The following is a 17,591-nucleotide window of genomic DNA, read 5'->3' as shown; positions in this document are numbered from 1 at the left end:
TTCCTAAGTTTTACATGTTGATCTCTATCTAAAAGTGGCCTTTTCATAAATTGGAGCAAAATTCTTTCAGTTGATCTTGAAAAATACTTTTTCCCTGTATTAAGAAAATCTAGTCACTTTTTTAAAGAGAGCTATATGAAAAATGGCTGAAGATTTAAACTTGGCATAGACGCAGTCCTCCTTGAGAAGTAGTGCCTGTACTACACTTAAAATACCTTGGTTTTGATTGACTAAAATAGACAGTTCAAAAATTGCCTAAGCCAAGCTTTCACAGGAGAAAATTAAATTTCCATGTGCACGCTTCAGGAGACATGGATTGTTCGCAAGTTCACAGCTAGTTAGGTACATGCACAGATTGATTCAAGAAGCTTATGGTGCGGCTTGTGAAGTCTGCACAGATTGGAGATTTTGCCAGTCTAGTAGCTCTGGTTAAAAGAATTTACAAGCTCTGTAAGCTTAAAATTAAAGGGAAAGAAGTGTGTTAATGCAGCATTAACAATACATAATTGACTGCTGCATTCACTGATGCGATCTGAATATTCTAACATTACTCAGCTGTGTTGCATGTAAGTACTATTGTCTTTCTCTCTTGGGAAATAGCAAAGTTCCTAGAAGTACAGACTATGAAAACATACTGTATGTGTAATGTGGCCAAGTTTAACTTTTGCATTTCCCAAGGTTTTATTATCTTAACTGTGGTATGATGTGAATACCATTTTTTGCATGTAATATTTCAAATTCAATATAAAACATAATGGATATGTGTTTAATTCACAGAACTGTTGGTTGACCCTCCCAAACGCCCTCTTCTGTGTCCTTTTCTCTCTTGTCTCTGTTGCAGTTAGGCCTCTCTGGATGCAGCCAAATTTTCCAGAAGTGGCCACTGATTTTAGGAGTCTCAGTTGTTGCAAGTCCAGTGTAGGGTACCTGAGGCTGGATTTTCAGGGGTGCGTGGCACCTGTGGCTCCCATTGACTTCAATTGAAATATTGTGCTAGAACAGCATGTTATGGGACACAAACCGAAAACCAGAGAGGTGAGGGGGATCACCATACAGGCTTTGTCCACCATGAACAATGCTGAGTAATTACATTCTGATGCTCTCTCTTTGAAGTTGAGAGAGTTGACTGAGTTAATCAAGTTGGTTTCTCCCCTCACCCCCATGCACCAACAACAGCAAACTTCCTGAGTTAACAGGGACTGCTCTGTCAGGGAGACATGCCTTGCCCCTCTGCTGTACGCTGCCCCTCTGAGATTAAGGAAGTTCCTGCTGACACTTTACATGGGACTGGAGCTGTTTGGATAACTAGAATGAGGGCAATTGGCATTTAGTCCCTGTAACAATCCTCCTTCACTCTAGACAGTATCTTTTTTGTCTTCTATTTTGGAATTGGTTTTCATGTGGCGTTAATCTGTGGTAATACACAGCATCTGGCATCAGTGTTTGTAGAAAGCATGTCAGAGTTCTCATTTGTGATGATCTTCGCTTGCAGTATGCAAGTCTACTGTAGGGAAAGCATCATGAGATTCTGTCCAGCCTGCTGTAGCAAGCTGTAACTGTTTAATCACCGTCATCTGTTTCTGCACTGGGGGTTTCTGTGAACATTTCTCATCACTGCTACCACCAATGGTAGCAACATTGGGAGCTAGGGTAAGCAGGGTTCCAGGATCCCATTGCATTAAGTGCAGCCTTCAGAGCAGATTAGCATGACAATACTTAAAATGCCAGTGACTGTTGGTGCACAGTTCACATGAGCATGTTTACTGATATCACTGATTGGACTCCACTTGGGGTGTCAGTGGTAGGACCCTAAAGGAAAGTGTTCTGGTGTAGACAAGGCCCTTTTTGTTAGTTGGGTTCTAGTAACTTCTTGACTTGTGTCTCGGACTCCAATCCCCATCTCAGGACATGTCTACACTACAAACTGTCGTTGACACAAAGTACATTCTTGTACAGTGACCACCATTGCTCGTGCGAATGTATGCTTGGCTGCTTGCATCTGCACTGTATGTGCTCACCAGGAGTGCTTGTGTCACTGCAAAGTGTGTTGCATGTCGCCGTCAGCGGTGTAATGCCTTTTGGGAACTTTTTGCAATGTGTATAGAGTATAAATGAGTCACATAGGACCTTTGGGAGCTAGGGGTCAAGTTACCAGCATGCAACTTTCTCCATCCCATAATGCCATTTCTCCATCCCATAATGCCATAATAGCCTATAGTTGTGCCTTTTTAAAAAAAATCCCACCAACCCGCATGGCACTTTCAGTGTCTCCCCTCTCTGACAGAAGCATGGAGCCCACAGAGCTCTGCGCTTTTCTCATGAATGTTGCAAACACAGGAGGCACAATTCTTCCGTAGTTACAGACCCACAGGAAGTACCGCAACAATGGGGGACGTGAGGATTTCTTCAAGGACAGTTTACGAAGGGATGTAGCGAAAAACAGTTCAGGATTGTTGGTGGGGTTCAAAGAGCAGCTGCAGACAGCTGAGCACCACTTCTGGGCTCAAGAAACGAGCACTGGTGGGTGGGATCGCATCATAATGCAGGTTTGGGAAGATGAGCAGTGGCTGCAGAACTTTTGGATGTAAAAGGCCATAGTGCTGGATATCTTTGCTGAGCTGTCCCCAGACCTTCAGCAGAGGGACACCAGAATGAGAGCTGCATTGACAGTGGAGAAGAGTGTGGTGATTTCACTCTGGAAACTTGGAATGCTGAATTGCTACCAGTGAGTGGGAAATCATTTTGGAGTTCGAAAATCCAGAGTAGGGACCATTGTCAGTTAAGTGTGTAGGGCTATTAGTCGTCTGCTGCTACTCAGGACTGTGACTCTTTGCAGTGTGCAGGACATGGTGGATTGCTAGGCAGTGAGGGATTTCTAAACTGCGGTGGGGCAAAAGACCACACACATATCCCTGTTTTAGCACAAGTCCACCTTGCAACAGAGACATCAACAGAAAGGGTTCCTTTTCTATGGTTAAGCAAGCATTGGTCAGTCACCAGGGACGCTTCAGTGATGCCAGTGCGGGCTGGTCTGTGAAGGTGCATGATGTTTGCATCTTTAAGAACACGGGACTGCTCAGAAAGCTGCAAGCAGGGACTTTCTTTCCCAGCTGGCAGCTTACCATTGACAATATTGAAATGCCAGTATTGCTTCTGTGGGACCCAGCCTGCTCTTTGCTCCCCTGGCTCATGAAGCTTATGCTGACCACCTCAAGACCACTAAGGAAAGACTCAGCTACTGACTCAGCAGGTGCAGAATGACTGTTGAATATGCTTGTGGTGGATTGAAGGGACGCTGGTGGTGTTTAATCACTAGATTAGATCTCACTGAGAAAAATATCTCAATGGTTATAGTTGGCTGTTGTGTCTTGCATCAGATCTTTGAGGCCAAGGGGGGGAAGCTGTCATGACTGGCTGTCTGCTGACTTTGAACAGCCAGACACAGGGGCCATCACAAGAGCTGAGAATGGAGCTGGTGATTGAGGGTAGCTTTGAAAGAGCTGCAGTAGGGTGCTGTTCTGGAGTGTGCTGTGGGTGCTGCTAGGAATTAGGTGGTACCTGCTGTCTGTTTATAAATAAGACTGGCTGTTTGCTAGGACGTGTGTGCACTGTGATCCTGTACATTTACAAGTACCGTGTGCTTTCCGTGTCCGGTGTGAAGTAATAAAGAGAATCTCATTCTCAAAAAACAGAAATTTATTGAATTGCACCAACAGCCCAGGAAAAATCAATGCGCAAAAAGCATGCGAGGCAATACAAATGTTAATTGTAAATTAATGGAATGGAACTTGAAGATTGGAAAGGCAACAAACATTTCTGCACGTTTGAATGCACACGTGTAGTCGATTGTGACTACATGTATACCAGGCGTTGGTCTCTCAGGTTAGAGTATGTGAAGTTGTGGTTTCCCTTGCTGTCTCCTGGCATGGAGTAGTAGGGATAAGGATGAGGCCCAGGATTCCATATGGTATGTAGGGAGCTGGAGTTCTCCAAGGAGTGCAAAGGGTCAGGAGTCTCGGATTTCTGGACTTGTAGCTCACCAGGATCTGCAGCATTTGGGTTTGCTGCATGAGTAGACCGATTACATCCTCGTGCATTTCCCTCTCCTTTTCCTGCTGGGATTCTCGTGCCTTTCTCCTGTTCACTCTTGCTTTCTGCTACATTGGCCCTCCAAGCCCTTTTTATAAGTCTGATGCAGCACTGGCTTGCAGGATCTTGCTGGACCTATCTTTCCTGGTCGTCTTCTTTCTCCTCCTTGTCAGGGTCAGGTGTTCTATAGGAGTGGAGGGGGCAGCCCTTAAGGCCTCCATGCCAGAATCTGCTGTTAACAAAATAGTCAGATGTGCCACAGGATTTAGAGCCACTAGGGGAAGAGAAAAATAAGATTCAAAACTCCTTTCCCTTATTCCCATAAACACTTTTAATAGACATGCTTATTGACACTTCAGCTATGGAGTGCCTGGGCACAGCTCCACTCTCCAGCCCCAGGCATGGTGAGTATGGCCCATCCAGGGCAAGATGGAAGGGGGACCAGGGAAAGGAATTTCTATTGCATGAAACAATAAAATTTCAGTCCCTATTCTAAGGTGGGAGCATGGAGCAGTGGCACTGAGTGCTGGCCCTGTTTTCCACAGGCAGTGGAGGTTTTAGCTGGTATCTCACTGCAGAGTGTAACAAAGACACAGAGGGAGCAGCTGCTACTGGCGTCCTGAAGCCACCTGGGTCTGTAGGCTGTTAGCCTGTTTACTGCAGTGGTGCCAGCTGGACTCATCGCAGAGCAGTGCGGGAAAGCATCCTACCACTGAGGAAGAAATAAGGCAGCTATCCCTAAAACCTTTGGCAGAGGATTGCAGAGTATCTCCGTGAACGTTTCATTGAGGGACACCCCTATGTACATAAAACCAAACTGCCCTGCATGGCTCACCCTACCCCCCAGCAAGCCCAACAGGGGAATGAAAAGCAGATGCCAATTCTACCTCTGTTTGTTGTGCCACTAACTCTTCTAGTCTGAGTAGAACAATGAAAAGTTGATACCTTTGTCTTGACTTGGGGATGGACCGGGCGCCATCTTTAAATTTAAACATTGTAAGGAAAAATACATGCCTGTGCTTACCTGAGGTCCCTTCCCCTTCAGCAGGCTCATCCATGTTTGGCTGGCAGGACTGGCTCATGACATGGCTAGGCTCCTCCCCAGCTGCCTCTCCCCTAACTCCTGTCTTCCTCCTTGCTGTTCATGGCAGGGGGCTCTGTCTCGGGCTCCTCTGAGGTATCCATTGTGGTCTGTGGTACACTACAGGGACCTCTGCCAAGTATGGCATGCAGCTCATTGTAGAAGCGGCAGGTCTGCGGCTCCGCACCAGATCAATTGTTGGCCTCTCTGGCCTTGTGGTGCGCCTGGCAAAGTTCCTTTGCTTTCACGCAGTCCCTGCCATACCCCTTTGCCTGCACGCCCCTGTGCCTCTCTTTGCAGGTATCCACGATTCTGTGTCTGGTCCATAGCAGTGCTTGCACAGCCTCTTCTCCCCATAGGCGCAGGAGTTGCAACACCTCCCGTGTACTCCAGTCAGGAGAGTTTCTGACGCATGGAGCCAGCATGGTTGGTTGGGCAATTGCATACAGCAAGGGTGAGCTGCTAGGTGTACTTGCCAAGGTGGGCCATCGGGAAAAGGCATTTCAGAAATATGCAGGGGACTTTACGGGGGGTGGCTTTGGTCTCTGACCCCTGCTCAGTGGAGTTCACCCTGGTCACAATTGTAATCACTGTCACAGGGAATGGGGAATTGTGGGATAGCTGATGGAGGACTGTTAGGGTCAACATAGTTCATGCGGTGCCATCAACCTTAGCAGTTCAACCATGGCTCAACACCGTTCGGAAGGTGGTCTTACTGTGTCACTGTAATGGGGCACTGATGTTGGCTGGAGACTAATTTAAATGTAGACACATGCACAAATAAGTTGACACAAGGTGACTTGCATCAGCCTAACTTTGGCATGTAGACCAGACCTTAGAACCATCTATAAATTCTTGGAGAGCTTGGGGCGGGCAAGAGGGGGAGCTTGACTTCCAAAGTTCACAGAACTACTCACTGGTTGCAGGGGAACCCTGCTGACCCCCAGCATGTACAGCTAAGAGTTTGATCCCAGTATGGACAGGGTCTAAATTGTGCTGGAAATCCCTCTTCTGTGAACATGCTACTGGGGCAGTACTGCATTCAATAACTGGGGGCCGTGAGGGGAGTTTGAGTACCAATTCCGAAGACTGAGTATAGTAGCAGTTCCATTTTCTGCTGTTTGAATGGGAGGAGGTGGGATCTCAAACTTAGTGTAGTGGTTTCGCTTTAGCACAAAATAAGTCACTAGGGTCAGTCAAATATGGGTGATTTACTTGGCTTTATAATACAGTTAATTACTATACCTGAAAACATGACTATGTATTGACAATACTTTGTGTTTTGTTTAAAAAAAATTGTGTTCCTTAGGCAACTTGTTGCAGCGATGGAATGTTCCCTTAAAACTACAGATGAGCAGACAAATGGCTAGCTCTGGTGCACCTGGGGGCAAAGGCGATAGTTCTGCTTTTGTCCTTATTGTGGGCTTATCAACGTTAGGAGCAGGTGCATATGTAAGTAGAAAGGCAATTCATGAAAGAAGCTGCAACACAGCTCCTGTTAAATGATTACATTCTCTTGCCTCCTTTGCCTCTTATCTCTGCTGTTCTTTCCCGCTTTGGAAAAATTCCTAGGAATCTAATGTCCAAACTGGAACTGGCTGCAAATTAACCAGTATTTTCTCTTGTCATTTCAGTTACCCTTTGTCTTTACTAGAAAAACATTATTTTCTATATCCTGTGATTAACCACAGTTCTGTCTGTTACCTTGTATGTGATAATTAGCACATAGTTCTGATGGTTTATCCTTTGAGCAACAAACTTAATCAGGCCATTGCTTGCCAAATTTCTTTTTTCGTTTCAAAGTTTAAGTTCTGCATTTGTCCAACTCTGATATTTATAGACCTCTTTTAACCTCCCCTTAGGTAATGGAAAAAGAGCAAAATGGTTCAGCTAGTCTGAGGCGGTAAATCAGGTTCCAAGGCAGAGTGAATTCAAGACACAAATAGTGTTTAGTAATGGAGAGGTTCCATTTTAAGGAATATGAATCTACCCTTTTGAAGTTCTGTTTCTTACAGGGAAGCATTGTGTACGTTTTTATCTACAGCTGATAGTCTTGATTTAAAACATCAAACACTTAGTGTGGCTATTGCCCTGATTTTACCTTAACGAAACTCTTCACGTACAGGCGGAGCCTGAGAAATAGAACTTTTTATTTATGTTTTTTAAATTTGGGGGAGAAATGTGTTTTACCTATTCCTTTGGCTCTCAGGTATGCCCTGCCACCCTTCTCCCCAATTCAGAGATGCCAGCTCCAACTGCCTGGCAAATGTGATCTGACCTCTGTCATGGAGCTGCAGCCAGGAAGTAGAGCACCTAAGTGGGGAAATGTCAGAAATAATTCCCCCCATCAAATTTTAGAATAAATAAGTCTGCCACTCAGGAGCTTCCTGAATGTGAAAAGCTTCCTTGGGGAGTAGAACCACATGTTATATTGTGTCCTCCTTTAGGAGGGCTTATCTAGCAAGGAAATTCTGTGGAAAAGTTGTTAGAACAAAGGGCTGGGAACGGTAAGTCCCGTGTTCTAATGTGGAAAAGCCATGGACTAAGCATGTGGCCTGGGGGGTAAGCTGCTTGTCTGCTTTCCTGCTGGAAAACTTCAGTAAAACTCAGAATTCAACTAAAAAGTGAGCCCGGCGTGTGAATTGATCTTCCTTGAGAGAGAGACATGCCCATCTCCTTCCCCAGCTGCACACAGGAAAGCAGACACCGCATCAGAGAAGAGCCTTTCTGGTTAGAGGATGTTATGTCCACTTTGAAATGAATATGCTCATAAGAAAGGGAAGAGGCTTTCATAGTATTTAAGTCCTGAAATGATAAATATGTATTAGCCACGCTTCTTTTGACCAAAAAGGTAACTGAAAACGAACTCTGCTTCACCAAGAGGTGTTTGATGAAGTGTCCTCATTAATATTCAGTACTCTTTCCTTCTCTTTTCTTTCGTTGCCTGTCTTCACCTACAGTTTTGCAGTGTCATCATCTAAGACCCCCATCTAGATCTCTAACGTCTACAGGTGTTCCTGGGAAAGATGGCAACAACCTAGTGTACTACTTAATTGTAGGAGGAACAGTCACTGGGGCAGGAGCTTATGTAAGATGATTGAACTAAATGCATTTTAGTGGGAGGGTGGGTGGGGGATACCCTGGCATGATTCAAATCTTTGTGCCTCTCATATGTCTAATATCCAGTTAGTCATATAACTTAACTAAATCCTCTGATAAGTGTCCTCTCTGCGGTTTTATTTAAAGGGACATTGTCAAATAGTATACAACTCCAAATTTGATCTGTCCACACAATTCAAGTCTGTGACGGGGAAACTTCCTGCTGAGTTTAATTTTTTTACACTGAATATCTAAAGTCAAAATAGCCAGAGCTTGTGTAGGACTGACTGTGTCTTTTGCTTTTCTTCATAGCCAGCAGGGAAGCAAAGTTAATTAACGAGTCACATTACCAGATTTATGCTGACATCATTGAGCTGGTGTACAAATAAATAGGCTTGGCAATATTTGATTTTCATTTTTTATAATTTTGACCCATAATATAAATGTTTATTTTTAAGCATTTTTCCCAATTTTGTCATTTCAAATTTTCAGTTGTACAAAATTATGGGGTGCCCAGATAATATTTTTCTTAATGATAGATATTGATATTCAAAAATTAAAACTTTATATATGTTAAAACACAAGTTGTCAACATTACATCAAAGTATACAAAGTAAATATCCTTAAAGCAGACTCTTAGTTCTCAAGCAGCATTTGTCTTTGCCTATCTGTATATTTCAGTTATCTATGGAAATACTTTGGTTGCATGTATGGTGAAATAGACATTCACCAACATATACTGATGATTTAATCCTTCCAAGCTTACAAATAAGGAAGTAACCCACTAACTTCAAGCTCCATTAGAAAAACAGGGGCAATCCATTTACCTACTTTTGTAATTATGCTACAGAAGGAGCATTAAATAAAGCACTTCTGTCAAATAGCTAAGAGGGTAGCTTTGTTTTTTATTATAAGTACTTAGGTTTTCCAAAGGGACACTGCTATCCAGAGGTAGTGCCTGAAGTGGTTCAATCTAATACGTGCACCTATATGTATCTGCTTTCCTGAATGGTCAGATTTTGATTTGTTGTATGCTGCCTTTTTAACTAATTTCTCAACTTCGCACTATTCTACTTCTCTCTAAAACACAGAGGTAGGTTTACAAACCTTGGGTTTGTACAGTTGATTACAAGTAACAGTTTAAAATGTTTTATGCTAATTTTTCTCAAACAGTACTTCTATTATGCTTGAAATTTTGCTTCTATCCCAGAGATATGCTTTTGTCTGCCTCTGCTTTTTATTCCTGTTCTACATTAAGATTGAAATCATTCAGATTTCATTTGAGACTTTACCTTGCTTCACTATGCAAAGCTTAATCTTGGAGATAAGTAAAGTTTGAACTGCGTAGGCAGTAGGAGCGATACCAAAAACCTCAAGAGAATAGTTAACTTCATTTTAAACAGAGTTTGGATCTCATAATATTTTGCTAATAAACTGTTAAATGTCTTCAGTGTCATTTGGTTTTTGCTGTTGCAACTTTAGTTGCCCTGACTTTGAATTTAAAGTGACACGTTGCACATTGCAAAGATCCAAGTTTGTATGCTGTTTTAATGTCCTCTGAGAAGGGTCCAAAACGTGGTATCTAATTATTGTATGTTAAATTGTAGCAGTTGCTTTTCCTTAGAGCATTACGAGAGATGCAATGCATGTCGGTTTTACGTAATCACACGAGGCTAGGGAATACCTTCAGACAGTTAATTTGCTTCCCTTTTATTTATTAGTTCTCTGATGGGGAGTAGGAGGGTGGAATACCTTGCTACGATCCGCTTCCAGAATGTCCCTTTCTCTTCCACTCCCCATGCACATGGGAGTTTTTGAAAACTGGTTTCGGAATATATCCTCCATATATGTTCTCTGAATAAAAGTCTCCCCAGAATACAGCTTGTGCTCTCCTATCATTTTCCTGAGGTCTCCACATATCTTCGTGGGGAAAGATGCTCAGCTGAAATAGGTTCCAGGTGTTTAGTATCAAGTTCCTGACACAAATCCATGCTTCCCTTCCATGGATGTGCTGACACTGACATCTTAGCTGCTGACCCTAGAAGTGTCTGAGAGATGTTTAAAAGATCTCATGTGGATTCTTTTCTAAGCCAAGACAGTTAAGTTGAGTTATTTCAGAGCCTCCAAGGCCCTTGTCTAGAGTAGGATTTAAAGGTGTGTGATTTAAACTTGCTAACCTCATGCCTTTAAATGCTAGCCTACACAAGGCTCAATTCCCTACAAGTTTTTCTTGTCTTGGGACTCAAGTAGTTCCTTGGATCTCTGCTTTTTCTGGAAGATTTTGTCTTTCCACCAAGAACTATAAAAATACGTTTCTCCCTCGTTGAGACTCAGAATGACTCTCAAGTCCTAACTGACAGGGACCATTGCACGTTCCAAGCCAGTCACGCTGCCAGGCCTTCACCCAATGTTTTCTCCTAAATGAAAGAGACATACTCTATTTTTGCCTTGTTAAGACCATGAATCAAAAAGGATTTAGCTCTGTCAAAGTTGGGCATCTTTGCTGCTTCAACCAGTATTCTTTAATCACAGTATAATTCCTGTTGTAGAAGGTCAAACTCTCAGTACCTATGCTTTTTGTGGTGCTGATTTTTACAGGTAGGAAGCCACTAGACAGATTAAGATGACTTGGGTCTCTAGCATTAAATGTGTAGGCTTTACAGTATTTGGGGAAGGCTTGAATATTTCACTCCTCCTCTGAAGACAGTGAATTTTTGTGTTTCATTGTATTCTACCATCTTTAACTGAGCAGTGTCTCCCCACAAACAAGCAAAAAACCATCACCTTGTTGTCCTCTTCCTTCACCCCATTGGCCTAGGGTACATGTTGCAGTTCTCCAGCCAGAATTTCTCCTCATTCTCTTTCCAAATAGAGAACAAAAATGGGGGGGTTACAAGGCAGTTGTCTCCTGGCATCTCCCAACTCTGTTCCATGCTCAAGGGTCTTCTCCATCGTAGATATGAATGGTCCTACTCAGCAGTCGTTGCCATCTTCCCCAGTTAGACTCTGGTTTGCCGCTTTGGAGCCCTATCCAGCTAGTCCAGGCTCTGCTGTGCTCTTCTGCTGTGCAGTTGGGAGCTGTTTTGCTTTCTGTCTGCTTTTTCTTGCTGCAGCTTTGTGTACATCCTGTCTTGCTGTCTTCCTTCTCTGCTCCAGAATAGCTTTCTGCAGACCCAATTGCTTGTCCTGCCATGGCCTGCCCTTGCAAAGAGCCTAGAGGGAGTCTGTATTGGGTGTGTTGCCTTTGTGGCAAGGCCCATACAAATACAGTCCATCTTGAAACAAATCTTCAGCTCGACTCCCAGACATCTGCAGAAATCCTCAGTCCATGATTAGGAATGCACCCAGACAGCAAAGTCTCACAAATAGAACAGTGGAGGAATCTGAGATTCCTCCGCTAGATGCATTATTTTGTAGACTTACCTACACATGCATGTGTTCTCTTTTAACAATGAGCTGCATTTTGCTTCATTTGTTTAATTGATGGCTCTTCTGAGCGAGCAGAGTGGACAAAAGCCTATCAATGAGTTGAAGCACAATGTTACATTGATGCAGTGATATGCACATGGTAGATGCGTAACTGCCATCCACTTTTCTCCTCTCCAGGTGTACAAGACGCTGAAAGAAGACCGAGAGAGATTCAATGACCGCATTGAAGCAATGGCTATGAAATCCCAAGACGTAAAGCCCACCTCTGGTGGGTAATAGCCTATCATAGCTACGAGCTATATCCCAGTTTTAAGAGTCTCAGAAGAAAGGGTTTTTCTTAAAAGTGATCACTTGGGACATCTAAAACTAGACTGGACAAAACACTCTTCAAAGCCCCATGTAGCACTAAGCCAGGGCAGGAGAGCACTTGTCAGCCTTTGGTACACTCAGCCTTGTGCCTTCAAGCATGCACAGTGGTGCTAGCCATCCAAATGGCTCTCTGTAAAAGGGCAAGAGGAAAGCATAGGGAAGTTTCTAAACCTCTTTTCTTGGCCATCTGGTAGCACTGTAAAAACAAAACAAAAAAACCCCAAACTTAACCATATTTCAAGTTTCCTGGATTTTGTAGATCGTCCCCTTCCATCACTTTGTGAACCCAGCAGCTCTTTGTGGTCCAAGAGCCACTTCCAACTTACTTTCCATTTCAGAAACTATATTTGCACAATTACATTTCCCAGTTTAATTTTTATACTGTCAGGTGTCTCAAACTGCTGCTGAAATGGCAGCTTGACACAAAGGCCCTCGCACATCTTTTAGAGCATCACTTCTCAAAACTGCGGTCTGTAGATTTCTTCTGGGCCAAAGAATGAAACCTCTTGAGAACTGGCCAATGGGGACTGGTCCTGGGAAGTGAGGGGTAGGTCCATGAGAAGTGCTCTCTTATGAAGCTAACAAGAAGAAAAAGCTGGAGATTCACTGCGTTTTGGAGGATTTGTAGATTAAAGCCAGAAGATCCCATTAGATCATCTAGTCTAACCTCCTGCATCACATGCCAGTGAATTTCAGCAGTTACCCTGGTATTGAGACCAATAACTTGGACGACAGCAGATCTAAGCCAGAGCTGGGGTTGAGGGAGAGAACTCTCTAGGTTAAATGTTGGAACAGCAGTCTAATGACAGAGGCTGTTACTCACTAGAAGCTCTCCCGCCTTCATTGAGGCTTGCTGATTCTGAGGAATCCAGAGATTAATTCTGAATTGTGGCTTCCCAAGTACATTCTTGTTTGTTTGCACCTTGCTGAATTAAGTCTAGTATCTTGTCTCTTCCAGAAGAGGGTGCTGCCTCCCAGGCCACAACAGATGGGAAGGAATCCAGGAATCGCCCTGGTAACTCTGAACTTGGTTTTATTTCTGTATGCAGGATAGTCATATGTTCCTTAAAACAGGGTTTGAATGTGTGTAGGAGAAACACATTCCTATGAGCTGGTCTCCATCTCAGTATATGAGTAAAAGAAAGAAAATGTCCCCCAGGATTTTTTCCTGGTGGTTTCAAGTATTCCATGTCTTTGGATTACTTGCAAGCTGTGCACTAAATGGCAAGAGCGAAATGTTGATCCTGCCTGTAAGTGATTCTGGTTTTAAAATGTAAAGATTTCCTATATCAGAGATTTAAACAAAGCAACCACTTGGAATTTGGCATTTTTCAAACTCCTAGTAGCCTCATCTCCCTGGTGTTTGAGCATTTTGCAGGCTGCGTAACTTACACGGATGTTGTAGTACTTCACTTGCTCAGCACTAACCAGTTGTTTGATCCTGTGGGGTTCAAAGACATTGAATCTTTGATGCTTTGTCTGGAATAAACTACTATCTTGAGCTATAAGGAGAATCTGAAGCTTTTAAAGTTGCACGTTGAGTGCCAACAATAAGCTTTGTGGGTCCTTGAATGTGCTGCAGCCACTTCACCCAGCTATGTGCATTTAAGCAGAGCTTTTTTTAATGGAGGTTTTATAAATACAACAGGAGCCTTGATGAACGTTTGAATAGCAGTCTACAGCTAAGAGCAGTAGCAATGCTCAAATGAGTAAGCAACTCCATTTGATGCCTAATAACAGGCTGTCCCAATGGGGTTAGAGTTCAACCTCATTATGAAGGTTCCTTTAACAAACTCTCTCTCTCTCTCTCTCTCTCTTTTAACAGCAGAGCAGGGGTTGACAACAGCTGAGCAGGGAGGTGAGTGAGCACAGCTTCCATTGTTGGGGTTATCTTATTGGATTCTTTTGTTCTTTCCAGAATCCTCTGCTGTGCCTCTTAGATGTGTTGGCTCTGCAGGGTAACTGGGTTAAAAACTTGATTTAGTCACTAAATTTAGCAGGCCTGACTGGCACGTAGAGGGAGCTAGGTATGCTGAGTTAAGAAGCCGTTTTTCCATAGGTTTCAGAGTAGCAGCCATGTTAGTCTGTATCTGCAAAAAGAAAAGGAGGACTTGTGGCACCTTAGAGACTAACTAATTTATTTGAGCATAAGCTTTTGTGAGCTACAGCTCATAGTATCTCTTCTGATGCTAACTACACATCAACATCCTTCACTGTTTCAGGCTGCTCCTTGGCGAGGGTAGTGTCTCCCAGAATGTCATGCAGGATTTGAGAAGCCATCCTCTGGGTGAGGGGATGGGAGAGAGCAACCTTTAGTGAATATCTAAGGGACAGCAGTCCACCAAAGAGAATTACCAGTATTTGAAATCCAAAGGATGTCATGATTCTTTCAAGGGTGAATGTTTTCCTTCTGCTGTTTGGGGGCAGGCAGTGTTCCTGGTGGAGCTTTGTTGCTGTATTCACAACAGGCTGTCTGATCTGTTGCTTTGCAGCTCCAGAGACAGATCCGAGTGCTCGCCCTGAATGTCCATCCCATGCTCCTTTCCTGCTAATTGGTGGAGGCACTGCTGCTTTTGCTGCTGCTCGATCCATTCGGGCTCGTGATCCTGGGGCTAGGGTAAGGGATGTGCACAGCTCTCCTCTAGAATGGCGCATGTCTAAAGCCAGATGATGTGTTCCCTTTAGAGCTTGTACATTTCATTCTGCCATTCTCAACTTGTAAACATAGTTGAGGTTGTTAATGATTTCCCATATTAAAGGTGCTGATTGTTTCTGAAGATCCTGACCTGCCATATATGCGTCCTCCTCTTTCCAAAGAACTGTGGTTTTCAGAGGATCCGAATGTCACGGAGACTCTGCGATTCAAACAGTGGAATGGCAAAGAGAGAAGGTATGTGCCATCTGCATGCAGTGATTAATGGGAATTGAATTAATTGCTTAATGACACTTTGAGTGTCCAAACTATGCTCATCTGGGAGTCACTGGCAACCTGCTTAGGTGCGTGAAAGCCACCGGGCTTAAAATGGAGCAGCTTTCCATGCACTTATCTTCACTATGGATGGACAGCCTATTGAGAATACGCATCCTGCCGTGCATTGTGGCTAGACTGCTCCAGGAGCACTGTATGCTGGTACACATGGTTTCCAAGAGCCACATCTTTGTACTGACGATAACAGCTGCAAGCTGCCCTTTTGAGCTCCTTAGTTCACTATGTACACTGGCTACACTGAGTCCCTGGCTTTAAATGCTGAGACTGTGCACAGACTTGTCAGTTGGGAGCACTAAGCAACAAACTATAAACCCAGGATGTTGCAGCGCTGGAGACTGTTATGGTGAAGTGCCCGTGCAGAGCATGAGTGTGTCTCCCTGTTGTGCTACAGCCTGTATCTTCCTCTGTCTTCAGGGAAAATACTGAACACTTAAGAACTGGACTGTATAACCTCCAGGAAATGAGCTTAAAGAATGTGATGCAATTATGTGGTGCAAAGCTGACCTCCGTGCAATTTTGACTAGACCTGTGTGGCTTCCTCCATTGTAGAGCATTGCTGTACTAGTGATTGGTTTTGAACAGTACAGACATCCTAGTTTTATGAAACAAAATCCTTTCTAGAATTTGCAGGGGAAGCGTGTTACCATATCAGAAGTTGTTTTTCTCTTTGTAAACTCCCATATGTGTTTCGATGGGTGGGTGCTCTTCCAGTCATTGAGTAGCTGCTAATGTGGGAAAACCAGCAATACTGTGTACATTGAAGCCCTTTTTCTCTACAGTATATATTTCCAGCCGCCTTCTTTCTACGTACCTGCTCGTGATCTGCCTTATATAGAGAATGGTGGTGTGGCCGTCCTCAGTGGCAAGAAGGTGGGTACAGCATTACAGCGCCATACATTTACACAGCCCTTTACAAACAGCAGAGCTTACAGCCTAAGAGTCTGTCTACACTGCGTTTTAAAACCAACAGCAGTAAGTCTGAGCCCCAGTTGACAGGTGTAGGCTCGTGGTCTGGTACTAAAAACAGCTGTGCAGACATTTGGACTGGAGCTCCAGTTCTGAAGCCTGGCAATGGGGTGTTACTGAGGCTGCCAAGCACCACCTGACCCTGAGCTGGTGTGTGTAGTTAGCTTTAGGAGCCTCCTTACAAGTTTCGTGGTCGGAGTGAGTAGGGAGCCTGGCTGCCCATTCCCTCCCCTGTACACCTGGTAGCTGAGCCCAGAATGCCTTTGGTTTCAGTGAGCCTATCAGTCCTGTAGAATAATAGCAGGTGCCTGATCTGCATTCTCCTGAGAGTCAGCAATCATGGAGAGGAACAATCCTAGGGAAGGTTCAGTCTGAGCTTCGACCTACGGCCAAGTTAAAACCTCTTGTTTAGTTCTGAAGCCGTGCTCCTTCCTCAGCTCCCTTTCTCCAGAAAAGGGAGATTCTACAGGGAAACCTTGTTCAAGCTAGGGTATCTTCTGTGACGGCTTCTCTGCCTGATAAGCCTATGCCCACTGATCAGGGCTACAGGACATGTAAACCTGAGCTGCTCTCTGCATTGTGCCTTGCAGGTGGTGCATATGGATGTTCGAGGCAATGTGGTGAAACTTGATGATGGAACCCAGATATCCTATGATAAATGTTTAATTGCCACAGGTTAGTTCCGTGGTGTGTCGTCTTTCCCTCACATGTTAATTCTTGGGCTGACGGTAATGTCATACACCGTTTTGGCAAGGTTCTTTGTTCTCTGAGACAGTAATACAGACCCCTTCAGCTGATGGGGACTTGAACCGAGCAGACTTGTCTAGGACAGTTACATGGACAGGGATGTGCCTGATGGGAATTTGTGTCTGGTCCAGTGCAATCCAACTCCTCCCATGGAAATCATGGGATGTCTCTGTTCTCCTCTGACTGTGCCACAGGACAGCAGGGGAGGCATGCTAAGCCATGCCCAGCAAGCTGAGAATTGACTTCTGAGAAGATATGGGGAAGGAGGTTCTCATTTCAAGTCTGACATAAGTATTCTTGCCAGCAAGTTAAAGAAGTATGGGCTGGATGAATGGACTATAAGGTGGATAGAAAGCTGGCTAGATCATGGGGCTCAACGGGTAGTGATCAATGGCTCCATGTCTAGTTGGCAGTGGTATCAAGTGGAGTGCCCCAAGGGTCGGTCCTAGGACTGTTTTTGTTCAATATCTTCATTAATGATCTGGAGGATGGCGTGGACTGCACCCTCAGCAAGTTTGCAGATGACACTAAACTGGGAGGAATGGTAGATACGCTGGAGGGTAGGGATAGGATACAAAGGGACCTACACAAATATAGAGGATTGGGCCAAAAGAAATCTGATGAGGTTCAACAAGGACAAGTGCGGAGTCCTGCACTGAGGACGGAAGAATCCCAAGCACTGCTACAGACTAGGGACCGAGTGTCTAGGCAGCAGTTCTGCAGAAAAGGACCTAGGGGTTACAGTGGATGAGAAGCTGGATATGAGTTAACAGTGTGCCCTTTTGCCAAGAAGATTAACTACATTTTGGGCTGTATAAGTAG

The 17,591-nt window shown here is 44.1% G+C and overlaps 1 protein-coding gene across 8 annotated transcripts in view; it reads left to right on the top strand.

The window, feature by feature from the left end:
* Nucleotides 1-17,591, top strand: part of AIFM1 (apoptosis inducing factor mitochondria associated 1) — a 38,206-nt gene that overhangs the window by 6,774 nt on the left and 13,841 nt on the right. For 2 of the 8 annotated variants that reach the window (XM_073360650.2, XM_073360655.1), the window contains exons 2-9: nucleotides 6,480-6,622; nucleotides 11,876-11,966; nucleotides 13,026-13,082; nucleotides 13,893-13,925; nucleotides 14,560-14,684; nucleotides 14,827-14,957; nucleotides 15,836-15,926; nucleotides 16,613-16,697. In XM_073360650.2, coding sequence (XP_073216751.1) covers nucleotides 6,480-6,622; nucleotides 11,876-11,966; nucleotides 13,026-13,082; nucleotides 13,893-13,925; nucleotides 14,560-14,684; nucleotides 14,827-14,957; nucleotides 15,836-15,926; nucleotides 16,613-16,697 — 756 coding nt within the window. Of the gene's footprint in view, nucleotides 1-6,479; nucleotides 6,623-8,130; nucleotides 8,259-11,875; nucleotides 11,967-13,025; nucleotides 13,083-13,892; nucleotides 13,926-14,559; nucleotides 14,685-14,826; nucleotides 14,958-15,835; nucleotides 15,927-16,612; nucleotides 16,698-17,591 lie in introns of all 8 variants that reach the window. The other 6 variants (XM_073360651.2, XM_073360649.1, XM_073360654.2 and 3 more) reach the window with 4 other exon arrangements.

Source organism: Lepidochelys kempii, chromosome 9 (genome assembly GCF_965140285.1).
Source record: "Lepidochelys kempii isolate rLepKem1 chromosome 9, rLepKem1.hap1, whole genome shotgun sequence".
In the NCBI taxonomy this organism is placed as follows: domain Eukaryota; kingdom Metazoa; phylum Chordata; order Testudines; family Cheloniidae; genus Lepidochelys; species Lepidochelys kempii.
The sequence above is the reverse complement of the archived record's forward strand: the minus strand, read 5'-3'. Positions and strand labels throughout refer to the sequence as shown.